The sequence below is a fragment of the Liolophura sinensis genome, chromosome 10, assembly GCF_032854445.1.
Source record: "Liolophura sinensis isolate JHLJ2023 chromosome 10, CUHK_Ljap_v2, whole genome shotgun sequence".
Classification (NCBI taxonomy): domain Eukaryota; kingdom Metazoa; phylum Mollusca; class Polyplacophora; order Chitonida; family Chitonidae; genus Liolophura; species Liolophura sinensis.
In genome coordinates, this window is record NC_088304.1 from 13069818 (window position 1) to 13085365 (window position 15548).

Here is a 15548-nt window from a genome sequence, read left to right on the forward strand (position 1 = left end):
ACAAGCCATTTATCTGAACCTATTCTACATGTTACAAGAATACCTCTCCACACAGTGTCTGAACGCATAAACAAAACACCACAAACAACTTAAATTTGATTCACATGAAAAAATTTGTGTACCCTATTTATCTAAATTTTCGGACATCTGGTCTGCCCATTTTAGATAATATATATATGTTTTTTTCTAGCAGGAATATTGAGCTTCCTTTTACTCATATAGTTAGACTATCTTATGAACAACATACTCCTATCTTTACTTTTCCAAAAAGCTGGTAAAGAAATGTAATATTCTACTTAAAACATTACTAATATCTGTCCCAAATTTTAGAAGAATCAAGGTAATTTTCAACCTTCCAAGCAATTGCTATAATTCTTAAAACCAATTATTTGTTTGGTGCTGAGCCCCTAACTTTCCCAAATGTGACACACACACTTGTATGTCAAATTAGTGTAAGAGATATGATCTTCAAGGAACTGACTACAGTAAACAGACATTTCCCTTCTCGCAAGGGTACAATGATTTATCTGAAATATGATTTATCTGAAATGTGATTTATCCGAAATCTTATACCTTTAACGACTGTTTTACGTCAGTATCAAAGATTATACGTAACAAATACTAGTTAATTTACTGTGGTACAAACTTAGTCAAGTTGAAAAAGAAGACCAACAAAATTATTCAGGTTCATTTCATTAAGAAAAAATTTGCAGTTATATATTTCAACAGTAACACATATTCTTATGGGAACAAAAAAAAAGTACCAAGAGATCTTGCACACAGCAATGTAGCCAGTTTTATGTTATTTTATGGGGAGATGGAGAAATACTTAAAAAAAACTTCAGCTTTCACATCTGAGTCTCAAATCAAAAGGGAAGATTCTTTTACATTCATTTATTTTATACCTTGTGCAAAGATACAGCTGGCTTATGACCCTCTTGAACTCTTCTAGAAATTTTCCAAACCATTTAATCTTACTGTCAAATACATGAGTGCTTAAAAATGCTCACGTGTTGAATAAAAAAATAAAAAAAAAGAAAACAATCTTAAAGTGGGACTTATATTGGTAATTTTCCATCCAACAAGATCGAGGTTCCAGAAGTGGGGGGTGAATTTATATAAAACACCTATACATAAGGTCACAGTTCTTTCTATTTGTTACTGTTAACACTAAGAGTTTATCTTCATTACATCTTTCAACCCTGGTTCTCAAGAAACACAAAAGTACCACATGAAATGTCAACAGATTTTTTTTTTTTTTGAAATATTATTTTTTTGCATACTTAAATTAAATAGGCAGAGACATACAAAATAGTGTAACAAATGCTACTCTAGGGTACGTAAATGTACTAGGTGAACTAACAGCAAGCTTTAATATGATGGAATTCCCTGCAGGCTATATAGTTTCATTAAACGGAATCTATAAAAAAACATTCTACTAAACTGTTGACTGACCCTTTATTAAGCATAATTTACTTGTTTAATTAGAATGGACATTTACCAGTGTCTGAAGAACAATTAATTAATACACAATGGTTTGCATCTTTACCTGTGATACCACGGCCAAATGCATTCAGCACCTTGCTCTTTCTATTAACTACACACCTTATTTTTCTAATTTTCACAGATTGTAATAATAAATATTTAACCACATCATATACCCGACATGTCACAATGCTAATACCTTTCACTCTGCACATCTAAACTATGAAGTTCTAAGGAGAGAATTGTGATAACCACATTCTTACACATCGTTTCCCTGTGTGAGAATGGGTTAAGAAAGCCACGGTAGCCACAGTTTTTCATTTTCTTTTCAAAATTACATGTAGCTCAGCCACTTTTAATTACTCTTTCTGACAAATTTAAGTAAAAATCAAAAGTAATCATTATTCTCACCTTCAATGGTCACTGTTTTAATAAACTCCTTAATACGCCGGGAATGTTTTGATTTTAAGATGACAAAAGATTATAACATCAAGCCAAAAAGTGATGCAAAGGATTCAGAATTTAATTTAGTACTTTCACACATTTCGAACTAAATTTTACTCTGAACTTTTTTTTCATCAAACAGTCAAATGATGGCATCTTAGAGTTGTCTTAGAGTTGTCTTAGAGTTTGGCTAAGAGTTATCTCCCTTTGGTTTTTGCAATGCAAGCATTACTTTCAGTCAGATTGTCATGTTGATGCGGCTGGCATACTGCCAAATTGTGGGCATAAGGCCTAATTCAACATTTTTCCCTTTTCTACAAGGGCTATTTGCTATTTGTAACTGTCCTAGCTGTGTGACCAATTGCTAAAAAGGTACAAAATGTTTGATGAAAAGTTGATTCAAAACTGCATTACTTTTAAATAAATCTGTACTAGAGGTCAAATGAATAAAGTACACTTTACAATGCAATGCAATTTTTTTAAATAACACAATGTTGCACGATCTAACAAAAAATCAAACAAAATGCAAATGTATATAGTACACGTATCAAGGGAAGTCAAAGATTAACATAAGTGTAAAAACAGATTTGTTAACAAGGTAAATCAACGAGCTAACCAGTAGCAGACACATGAATGCAAAACTTCAGCTCAATACATAAAGCATCTTTTGACATGACACCCTTAACAATTAGCTTAACATTGATTCTAATACACAGAAGACAATGTTGTGAATTTTGTTGGAACATTCCTCCCAGGTAATTTTCAGGAATGCAAACCGTGAGCTCAATACATGCTGTTTTATAAACAACCAGTAACATTTATTTTAACCTTTCTCTAATCGTTATTGAATGCTGATGCTGGCACATAAATCATGTCAATGCCTGCGGCATTTAACTCCCACTGTTTGCATAAGCAAAAACTTGGCCATGTACAGATCTTAACTTCCATTTCCTAAATTAAAAATGATTACTCAGCTGGAATATGATTCAAGGGAGATAAATGCCTGATAAATGGTAAATGTATATCTTCATTTAAATTCAGGTTTAATGATGCAATGAAGTTTTGCTATTACGGACACAAATGTGAATACATGTGCCTAAAACAATTTGTGAAAAATTAGTTCAAAACCATATGTTATTGCTAGGGGACTTACTATTCAACAGTACTGAATTTAGTGTTAAATTATTCAAGATTTACAATGAAAGTTGACTAAAACTTATGGGAGCTTTTGTCAGCCAAGGAATGCTACAGTTTTAAATCCAAATCTGAAATGAGTGTCACATGTGACTGTCATGCATCAGCTGATTTTCACCATCTAGAGCCTCATCACATGGAGTCTACCTGCACCTGGTCCTTGCCCACAGTGCTAAGATAGGTGTGGCGGCCTTGGGAGCAGGGCTGACAGGTCAGTGGAACGCCCCGGTTTAAAACACTCAGCCATGCTCCCAGGGAATGACAGGCCCTGCCACCAGGGGAACTTTATCACAACCCAGCCAATCAGAGGAGAGCTGAGAACAGATGACCAATCACACAAGAGCACAGGAAATTGGACCAATCAAATAGCATGTGAGATGATTTGTCTTCACAGTTGTCACAGCCACTGGATGCTCGTGCCATGTACTGTGCTTAACCTGGAGTTTGGTATGGTATGTAAAAAAGCACTTTCAGAAGAACATAAAGGCTTTAAATTATACATATAATACCAACCCTTATGTTTTTTCTTATTCGAAATTAATCAAACTTCACAAGTACAGCACTATGTAGCTCTATGAGATGGGGTAATCAATCAGAATCAAGTAAAATGTGCAAAATGAAAAGTGCTGCATGTAAATTTACGTTATATACATTAGACAGACACAGGTACATCTTGTGCCAAGGTACATAAACATGTACTTGTATTCTGCATCTTGTTCAAAATATGCTACATATCTTATGTAGCATAATCTGTTGCAAAATCGGACTCAATCTACACGTCTGTGTAAGTCTGTACTTACATACATGGACAGTTCAATCTGACCCAATCTACATGTCTGTGTGAGTCTGTATCAACATACATGGACAGTTCAATCTGACCCAATCTACATGTCTGTGTGAGTCTGTACTAACATACATGGACAGTTCAATCTGACCCAATCTACATGTCTGTGTGAGCCTGTATCAACATACATGGACAGTTCAATCTGACCCAATCTACACGTCTGTGTGAGTCTGTACTAACATATATGGACAGTTCAATCTGACCCAATCTACACGTCTGTGTGAGTCTGTATTAACATACATGAACAGTTCAATCTGACCCAATATACACGTCTGTGTGAGTCTGTATCAACATACATGGACAGTTCAGTCTGACCCAATCTACACGTCTGTGTGAGCTTGTATCAACATACATGGACAGTTCAGTCTGACTCAATCTACACGTTGGTGTGAGTCTGTATCAACATACATGGACAGTTCAATCTGACCCAATCTACACGTCTGTGTAAGTCTGTACTAACATACATGGACAGTTCAATCTGACCCAATCTACATGTCTGTGTGAGTCTGTACCAACATACATGGACAGTTCAATCTGACCCAATCTACATGTCTGTGTGAGTCTGTATCAACATACATGAACAGTTCAATCTGACCCAATCTACATGTCTGTGTGAGTCTGTACTAACATACATGGACAGTTCAATCTGACCCAATCTACATGTCTGTGTGAGCCTGTATCAACATACATGAACAGTTCAATCTGACCCAATCTACATGTCTGTGTGAGTCTGTACTAACATACATGGACAGTTCAATCTGACCCAATCTACACGTCTGTGTGAGTCTGTATTAACATACATGGACAGTTCAATCTGACCCAATCTACACGTCTGTGTAAGTTGGTACCAACATACATGGACAGTTCAATCTGACCCAATCTACAGACAAGTTAAAGCCAAGTGTTTCATGTATCCTTCAAAATAAATAATAATTCTTTTCTGTGGAAGCTCCGAAGATGCTTAACCTAGACAAACTGAATGTACTTTTTTTACCTTTAAAAACCAATTAAAAAGATATCTGAATTACACCTGAAAACAGGAGGTCTATTAATTGATATGCAAACAGCTTGAGCAATGTGAATAATTAGTATGCCCATGGTCAAACTTTTTCTAGTGACCTGTAATAACTTTGATACATTGACCCTGACACAGGTAAGTGACCTTGTAATGCAGTGCGGTACAATCCGTCACAGGTCACGGCTTTCTGTGTCATATCGGAACAAAAGAACGTGCTGAGAGAAAGTCAAATTTCACACAGTAAATAACCTAAAACTTTTGCACCCAAAAATTTGCATATTAAGAGGCAAATACATGCGAAAGTCATAAAATATAACTTTTGGTGCTGAAATCTTTAAGTTTTTTTTCCAGTCAGATGTCATCCTAGCTTTTGTAAACAAACCTTTCTAAATTAACACCTTTCAACAAGATCTCAGTAATATATTTACAACTTTAAGAATCAGGATAAATATGGTAATTAGTCATGGATGAAATTTTAGATCATTTAATCACCACAGCCAACGATATGACCCCAGGTTGATGTATCAAAAGAGGGTGAGAGAGAAAAAAAATAGTTTGGGTAAATTTCCACTGAACTCTTTTATACGAGGTAGAACAGTAAGCTTTTGTGTTTTAACCAGTGACCAATCAAAAGGGCAAGAAGTTTTAGGTATAGAACTGTCAACATGCAAAAAAAAAAACTTTTGTACATTTATCCATCATTTCAAATAGGCCATCACTAAAAACAAGTTTGTTGAGGGTAACTCGACTGGCCCTTCAAAACTGGGTCCTATACTCAAAAGGCTTCAATGAGATTTTGAAGGAATTTTGTTTGCTATTATTCCCTTGATGTTAATTTCTTTAAAATCCCATGGTAGAATAAAAAAGAATTCTGAACAACTGATCCCACTTTCTCTGATAGAGTTGTGTTAACCTCAGCAAAGAATTTTTAAAGAATGGCCCTATAATGTTTAAGAGTCTCTTTTTCCATTGGTGAACTTCCCAAGCATATGTATATTTTACAAGAAAAAAATGTCTAAGCTTCAGGGCCTTTGTGATATCTTTTATTCAGAAGTGAAAATTAATTAGATCACGTAGAGTTTACAAATCTGTTACAATGACTACCATAATTTCAGAAACTATATCGTGAAATACAGAAATCAAATCCCAACACAGGGCCATCATCAAAAATATGTCTATTTATCCTGAATGACCCTCATCAAAAAATAAAACATTCTATAAATTTTATTTGGATTTGAATCAAAGTTTCTTTTTTTTTTTTTTTTTAAATTTCTCTTAATGTTTATTTCTTTAAAATGCATGGCCCAGTTCTTTGAATGTGTATTACTTAATACGGGCATCACCCTAATTCTGCAACCTTTTGGCATCTGAAAGAGCAACTTTCAATACAATTTAAGCTCATTTTTAATTTCTACTACATTAGTTGGAATGGCCAGTTTCAGGGCTTCACAAAAAGTTTAATTTTATAAGTCAACACAGAAAAATCCCTTCAGAATATGTCTGAATAAACACTATGCAAACATGTGAAAAGGTTGAAGAATTACAGTAAATCATATTTTATATTTAAACTTTTAGACAAACTCGACCGCTAATGCAAGTTCTCCAAAGTCAAAATATAACAGCAGTAGTTTTTGTTCAATCATTTATAAATATACAATTACACAATTTTTTTAGGCTTCACGTTAAATCTGGCATTAAGTTTTTAAACCAGTTTTGAACAACCAGGCACAAATCTTTTTCTAGCTATCTGGAATTAAAAGAAAAAAAAAATCCCTGCCGATCTACCATATATCTCCTATAGGTTCAGGCAACTCAGTAAACTTACAGAAAAGAATATCAAATCATTAATTAACCTCTCAAACAATGAAGAAAGTCTGATCTTCTTTACTACTGGGTCAGAATTCAATGATGGCCACTAGACTTTTTTTGACAAACGAACTTAGGGACATTAATCTGTTTGTTCAAATAAGCCTATTGAAGAAAAGAAAAACACGCAAAAGTTGCCTGCTTCGTAATAGTGGAGTTTATCTAACCATCAATATGGTGTACCATACCTCTAAATTTTTTGTTTTATTTCATTGGCGTTTTACTGAATATCAGTTATACAGCGTAATTATGTGTCAATTGTACACGCAATGCACACTACTCTCTCCACAACAGACCATTCCAATTTATTCATTCTACGCTCTGTCAAAAGACACCTGGTGATACACATGAAAGGTGAAAAATATGAAAAAATATGTTAGCAAACAAGTACAGCTTTTCATTGCTCTAAATGCAAGTGTGTCTTCATTAAGATTCACCTAACTTACATAGAGGCAGCTTGTCAACTACTGAACTTCACATTTTCAACAAAATATTTATTCAGTTATCTGATTCATGTTTTTATGGTGGCCAGCATTATGGTGGACAGTCCGGGGGGAAACCCACAATTCCAACGAAATCGAAACTACTTCAGTAATACCTGCAACCATCAATCACCAGCAAGTGGACCATATATGGCCACCATACTTAAAACTCGATACTTATCAATGAATTGGGTAAAACTTGAAACGTATTCAGCCACCTTCAGCCCCGTCTTTTATTCACAGCAACTTTGCAACAACATTCTACAGCTTACAATGTTATGTTCATTTCCATCAGTCATTCTAGATTATGTTAATCAGCCACCTGCTTCAAATTTGTGAGTGAGTGAGTGAGTGCTTGGGGTTTAACGTCGTACTTAACAATTTTTCAGTCATGTGACAAAGAAGGAATCCTTAGAGTGCATGTAATGTGCCTCCTTGTTGCAGGACAGATTTCCACCGCTCTTTTATCTAGTGTTGCTTCACTGAGACGCCTTACTGAAGGCAGGTAAGCAGCCCTGCCCGAGCCATTATACTGATACGGGTCAACCAGTCGTTGCACTATCCTCTTCGAGCTGAATGCCAAGCGAGGAAGTTACAACTTTCTCTTTTAAAGTCTTAGGTGTGACTCAACCCTGGATTGATCCTGGATCTACCGCTCCTGAAGCGGACACCAACTGTGCTATTGGGCCCATCTCTCTGAGCTCTTTCTGCAGAGGTTGTGGACAACAGGACATGAGGTTCAGCATGAGGAGAGTATATTTCAATGAGCGGCCTGACCCGTTTGTAAAGATCGCTATTTCACCACATTTACTGCAGGCATGGCATACCAACTTGAAATAAAATGTCACATCAGGTACATATGCTAGATTGCAGAAAGACAATTTTGTCAGAAAAATTCAAACATGAATGCCGGATGAGGGACCTTTAGGGTTAAACTTGAGACAGTTCAGTGAGCTGATATATGTGCAATATTATGCCACAAGTTATCTCCCCTGTTTATTAAACCGTCAATATGCTACATACCAAGTACAAGAGGAGTCGTTTTTGTTAATACACTTTCTTTCAAACCTTAATTAATCAGTTAAACATTTACAGACAATAAAAACAGTATCTGAAAATTCCTCACACAGTATATCAATTGTGTCATGCAGTAGGCCTACAGCTGGTTGGTTTGCGCGCCTGACATGTATAGTTATGAAAATATGCCATCAAACTTTAAAAATCGGCAGAAGTCTGGGAGGAGAGACATGGAAAACGGACAGACAGGGCCATTCCTGTATACGCCCCGCCCCATTCCCAATTTTGCTGAGGAAGGTATGTTAATGTAGTCTGTTATTCAGGAAGAGAGGTGCAAACAAACGTGAATGATTACAGCCTTTTATTCCAATGTGCTTGTTAACTCAATAAATCAATAAATCAATTTTCTTATGAGGGCATGGGATGCGCCACATGTTAAATCAAACAGAAACTTGTTGTCACGTCACTCATAACCAACACACATATGGTAAATCGGCAAACCAAAGTTCTGGTGACGTTTACAACCAGAAACAGCTGTGTTCTTGTGTTATAGCTCTAGATAAGTCACACCTGACTGATCAAAATTGCTAACATGGTGGCACTTTCAGTATTCTCAGTGTGTGCTATTTTGCTTACTCTGAACTGTGAAATCTTGGTTAAACAACGGACAAAAATTTCTACTTTTTAAAGTTCATGTGGGATAGTTTATCGATGCATATACAAGCTGCAATTACAAGTACTGACCTGCCACTGGGGTAAATCCTCTTCTGTATCAGTCAATACTCGGGGCTTGAACTTAGCATAGGCCACATACCCGAGCCCTGCCCCGACCCCAGGGATCACCACCCATCTGGATGTGGTCAGGTTGAAAAGTCTTGTCAGGGGAGGTGCTGAAGCTGCCAGAAAAGAAGCACAGGTAACTGGTTTATATTTCCTTTCATATATTTATTTATTTATTTTGATTGGTGTTTTATGTTGTACTCAAGAACATTCCACTAACTTGTATACGACTAACAGCCAGCAATTTGGTGTGATTTATTTATTTATTTGATTATTGTTTTACGCCGTACTCAAGAATATTTCACTTATACGACGGCGGCCAGCATTATGGTGGGTGGAAACCCACGACCACCCGCAGGTTGCTGGAAGACCTTCCCAGGTACGGCTGGAGAGAAAGCCAGCATGAGCTGGACTTGAACTCACAGCGAATGCATTGGTGAGAGGGTTATTACGCTGCACTAGCACACTAACCACCTGAGCCACAGAGGCCCCTACAATATGGAGGGAGGAAACCAGGCTCATTGCATGGAGGAGAAACTCACAGCCTTCCGCATACACATTGCTGACATACCTTTCCGCATAAGACTGGAGAGGAAGCCAGTCTGAAGCCTCGTTGGTGACAGGCTCCAGTTTCACTGTGCTGCACTTCCATGCTAACCACAAGACCATGAAGGCCGCCAATTCTTTCATATACATCACAAGTGATTTACTCAAAAAGATTTTACTGACTGGATAACAGTATATATGATCACCTGCTGAGCATGTTACCCCAGGCTTTAATACATGTGAAAAGAGTTTTTTTTTTCAAGTGATACAATGTTTGATTCTTACTGATTCATCTACCAATGAATCACAACTTATGAGTTTTTTGTGTAGTTTGTGAAACATAATAACTTTATAATAGTAGGCGTTGGTATCAAAATAAATAAGTTAAGTTATAAACATGCTTCTGAGAGTGAATTTTTACAGCTCAAACTTTAGGTGAAATACAGTATTAATTTACTGGTATTTATTTCTTTATTTGAGAAGTGCCCAACATGGCACATGTTTTATATGGGACAATGGCCGTGTGCAGTCTGGATTACAAGCGTACCTTATTCCACACGGTTGATTTTTACTCAAGTATACAAAAATGAAAGATTTTAAGGCACAACGACAAGGAATATTTCTTTTAATAAATTCCTACATTTGGACAGAAATGCTTACTCTGAACGGTGCTCTTTGGTATATGTGCCCCTTTAGATGAATACTGTTTCTGAAGCTTCACCGGTTTATGGTTGCCATGCCGACGGAACAATAACAAGAGCAACCTGTAGCACAAGAAAATGCATTGAAGCAAAATTAAAAAATGTCATTATCTTCATCTTGTGTATATACACTTGCTACTTGATATGAAAGTTATGCTAAATAAGTCATTTAAGTCTTAAAAGATAAAGAGGAACTCTAGATCGAAGATAAAGGTTTTTTTTTTATTTTATAGGAAATGTAGAATGTTATGCCAGAAATATATGGCATTGCATTATGTTTCAAACAAGTGTTCAATTCAAGCACCAAATGGACTGGTGATTTAAATCGGACGCTACTTTATAGAGTAGATGTCCCAGGAATTAGGAGCCTTATTACTGTTGATAATCTCTGCATTGTAATACAAATAGGTATAAGGGGTCTTGATACTTCAGTCTGGTACAATGTCGTTTAACATCTTTCATTCAAACAGTACTGGATGACTCCATTCGTTTTGTCTACGATCCAAATACATGAATAAAAACAGCAATTAGAGTCAAAACCCAATGCTGCAATGCTTCTACTTCATATAGACCTCCCCTATGACAATTTCAAAAAATAACAGCTCCAAACCTACTTTACATCTGGTATGCACTCATTCCGTGAGTCAACCAAACTGTAGTTATGTCACAGCCAGCATCTGTAAACCATCTTATAACAGTAATCTAGCCGTTTAAGCCTTTGAATCGAACAAGACGACCCAATGTCATGCTTCTCTGAATGAGGTTGACCTAATATGGAGGAGACCCTTTTCAGATGTAGACCATGTGAAAAAGCATGTGACACACACACACATGCACACTCAACTCTAACCGTGTTCATCTGTCTTAAAGACGTCTAAAAACCTTGTTCTGGCACAACAACTCTAGTGGTGTAATGGTATAAGCAGCCGGCTACGGACCCAACAGGCTGTCTGATGGAAGTTCAAATCCAGAGCGTTTCACAACAAGCTATGGAAAACCTTTTAAATACGTATGAACCGAGAATAATAAAGCGCAGAAATCTCATAGAGAACAGCAACACGTGCCAGAAACTAGAATGATGAACATCTTATTTACGATCTTTTTCTGTGTATGTAAATTGAACATCTCCCCTTTCAATTTTAACCAATGAAAAATAAGCAAAAACATGTGATCATGGGGAAAAAAAAATTACGTCAGAATGCACGTGGAAATCAACACATAAATATTACCCTAGTTTTTACAACTCCCGCTTAAAGTGAAGCTGAGCGTTATGGTAGGAACATCACAGCTTAATTTTGGGCTGTTAGTCAATGAGCTCTGTTATTCAAACAAAACTCACAGCAGCAAAGGCGTGAATTACTGTCAGACTCAGAGAATGCATAAATAGAGACATAATCGTTTTGTGCGTATGGTGTTTTTTGTCATTTAATGCGTCACATACCAAATATCAACTTATGGCACGCAGCGCCGGATATAATATTCCAATTGCTTACGTTACAACACCCTATGTCCAATATTCGTCACTTTCATTACCCTCTATCAACATGATGTCAGGCAAAGACTGGTGGAAACTGCTGTCAACAACTGAAATTGGACCAGTTTTTCCGATACTATACAACGCTGAAATGTCACCAGCAAAATGTCTGATCAATGTCACCAACACGTGCATAACAACAACAACTTTTAACAGATACGACTTCATTTTCAAACCCTTCGCAGATCTTCTTGGTTGAAAACAAGTTTAGTATCGCCTTTTTGGAGCAGTCGTTGTTTACATACCTCTGTATTCTAGTTGTTTTCATGGTTGTAGCGGCTTATATGAACGCTATAATTAAGGCAGAGAGATCCACATCGAAAGTGTAAACAACTGACGTGAACCCAACAGCGAGTAGCACTGGGCAGCCGCCATCCATGAGCAGAACGTCCACGAGGAGAACGGACATCCATGAGCAGAACGGAACATGTAACTTGTTCGTTTACGAATAATTGGGCAAGGTACGAGACTACAGGCCTGTATGTTTATATAGGCCTATAGCCGAGCAGATAAATTCTCAACACTTTAAACCCCTTATTATCCGATGGCACAGACATTACTGTAACCCTGAAGACCTTCTCTAATGTGTCATTGTTAATTAGTAACCTAATAATCCTCCATCACTAACTGGAAAAAAAATATTAAAGATCCACGAGGATGACCTTGCCTAGTTCACCTCCCCATAGGTATAAAGTATAACATCCACGAGGAGGACGGTGGCTAATTTACCTTCCTACTGGTATAAGATACAACATCCACGAGAAGAACAGTGGCTAATTTACCTTCCTCCATATAAGAGGTACAACATCCACGAGGAGGACGGTGGCTAATTTACCTTCATATAGGTATAAAGTATAACATCCACGAGGAGGACGGTGGCTACTTTACCTTCCTATAGCTATAAAGTACAACATCCACGAGGAGGACGGTTGCTGGTTTACCTTCCTATAGGTATCAGGTAGAACCTCCACGAGGAGGACGGTGGCTACTTTACATTACTGCAGGTATCAGGTACAACATCCATGAGGATGACGGTGGCTAATTTACCTTCCTATAGCTATAAAGTACAACATCAATGAGGAGGACGGTTGCTAGTTTACCTTCCTATAGGTATCAGTTAGAACCTCCACGAGGAGGATGGTGGCTACTTTACTTTACTGCAGGTATCAGGTACAACATCCATGAGGAGGACGGTGGCTAATATAACTTCCTGCCGGTATAAGGTACAACATCCACGAGGAGGACGGTGGCTAATTTACCTTCCTTTAGCTATAGAGTACAACATCCATGAAGAGTGCGGTAGGTAATTTACCTTCCTATAGGTATAAAGTACAACATCCATGAGGAGGACGGTGGCTGATTTACCTTCCTACATGTATAAAGTTCAACATCCACGAGGAGGACGGTGACCAGTTTACCTTCCTTTAGCTATAGAGTACAACATCCATGAGGAGTGCGGTAGGTAATTTACCTTCCTATAGGTATAAAGTACAACATCCATGAGGAGGACGGTGGCTGATTTACCTTCCTACATGTATAAAGTTCAACATCCACGAGGAGGACGGTGACCAGTTTACCTTCCTTTAGCTATAGAGTACAACATCCATGAAGAGTGCGGTAGGTAATTTACCTTCCTATAGGTATAAAGTACTACATCCATGAGGAGGACGGTGGCTGATTTACCTTCCTACATGTATAAAGTTCAACATCCACGAGGAGGACGGTGACCAGTTTACCTTCCTTTAGCTATAGAGTACAACATCCATGAGGAGGACGGTGACTAGTTTACCTTCCTATAGGTATAAAGTTCAACATCCACGAGGAGGACGGTGACTAGTTTACCTTCCTACTGGTATAAAGTACAACATCCACGAGGAGGACGGTGGCTAATTTACCTTCCTGCAGGTATTAGGTACAACATCCATGAGGAGGACGGTGGCTAGTTTACCTTCCTGCAGGTGTCAGGTACAACATCCACGAGGAGGACGGTGGCTAAATTACCTTCCTGCAGGTGTAAAGTACAACATCCACGGGGTGGACGTTGGCTAGTTTACCTTCCTGGAGGTGTCAGGTACAACATCCACGAAGAGGATGGTGACTAATTTAACTTCCTACCGGTATAAGGTACCACATCCACGAGGAGGACGGTGGAAAATTTACCTTCCTACAGGAATAAAGTACAACATCTACGAGAAGGACAGTGGCTAATTTACCTTCCTACATGTATAAAGTTCAACATCCACGAGGAGGACGGTGACCAGTTTACCTTCCTATAGGTATAGAGAACAACATCCATGAGGAGGACGGTGGCTAATTTACCTTCCTATAGGTATAAAGTACAGCATCCACGAGGAGGACGGTGGCTGATTTACCTTCCTATAGGTATAAAGTACAACATCCATGAGGAGGACGGTGGAAAATTTACCTTCCTACAGGAATAAAGTACAACATCCACGAGAAGGACAGTGGCTAATTTACCTTCCTACATGTATAAAGTTCAACATCCACGAGGAGGACGGTGACCAGTTTACCTTCCTATAGGTATAAAGTTCAACATCCATGAGGAGGACGATGACTAGTTTACCTTCCTATAGGTATAAAGTTCAACATCCATGAGGGGAACGGTGGCTAACTTACCTCCCTGTAGACATGAGGTACAACATCCACGAGGAGGACGGTGGCTAATTTGCTTTCCCATAGGTATAAGGTACAACATCCACGAGGAGGACGGTGGCTAGTTTACCTTCATATAGTTATAAAGTACAACATCCACGAGGAGGACAGTGGCTGATTTATCGATTTATAACTATACAGTGCAACATCCATGAGGAGGACGATTGCTAGTTTACCTTCCTATCGGTATAAAGTACAACATCCATGAGGAGGACGGAAGTTAATTTACCTTCCTATAGGTATAAAGTACAACATCCATGAGGAGGACGGTGGCTAATTTACATTCCTACTGGTATAAAGTACAACATCCATGAGGAAGACGGTGGTTAAGTTGCTTTCCCATACGTATAAGATACCACATCCACAAGGAGGACGGTGGAAAATTTATCTTCCTATAGTTATAAAGTACAACATCCACGAGAAGGACAGTGGCTAATTAACCTTCCTACATGTATAAAATTCAACATCCACGAGGAGGACGGTGACCAGTTTACCTTCCTACAGCTATAGAGTACAACATCCATGAGAAGGACGGTGGCTAATTTACCTTCCTATAGGTATAAAGTTCAGCATCCATGAGGAGGACGGTGGCTGATTTACCTTCCTATTGGTATAAAGTTCAACCTTTATAGGTATAAAGTTTTCCATCCTTCAGGTATGCAGTACAACATTGACGATGACCAAATTAACTTGTAATAAAGATTTAACTGATTGACTGACACACACTTATGAGGACAATAGATAAGTTATATGTCGTTTTGGTACAGCTAAAATCTATATGCGGAGGACTGTTGCCTTGTTTATTTCTGAGAAATATATATAACATATAATGTATGTATGCAAGGTGACGGATACCAGGGTTTGTTACGTGTTGAGGAAACTTTTTTAAAACTAAGTATTAGCCCGATTTGAATGGAAGCCCTATAAGTTATATAATAGCTCTTCGCTATCCTGATCACACTTG

The 15548-nt window shown here is 37.8% G+C and overlaps 1 protein-coding gene across 1 annotated transcript in view; it reads right to left on the reverse strand.

Annotated features, from left to right (window-relative positions):
• LOC135476545 (phosphatidylserine decarboxylase proenzyme, mitochondrial-like) overlaps positions 1–12260 on the reverse strand; it is a 33352-nt gene extending 21092 nt beyond the window's left edge. The window contains exons 1-3 of the mRNA XM_064756598.1: positions 12157–12260; positions 10337–10440; positions 9095–9246 (exon numbers count right to left, since the gene is read on the reverse strand). Of these exons, the coding sequence (XP_064612668.1) occupies positions 9095–9246; positions 10337–10440; positions 12157–12179 (279 nt within the window). The 5' untranslated portion in view covers positions 12180–12260. The remainder of the gene's footprint in view (positions 1–9094; positions 9247–10336; positions 10441–12156) is intronic.
• Positions 12261–15548: the final 3288 nt, after the last annotated feature.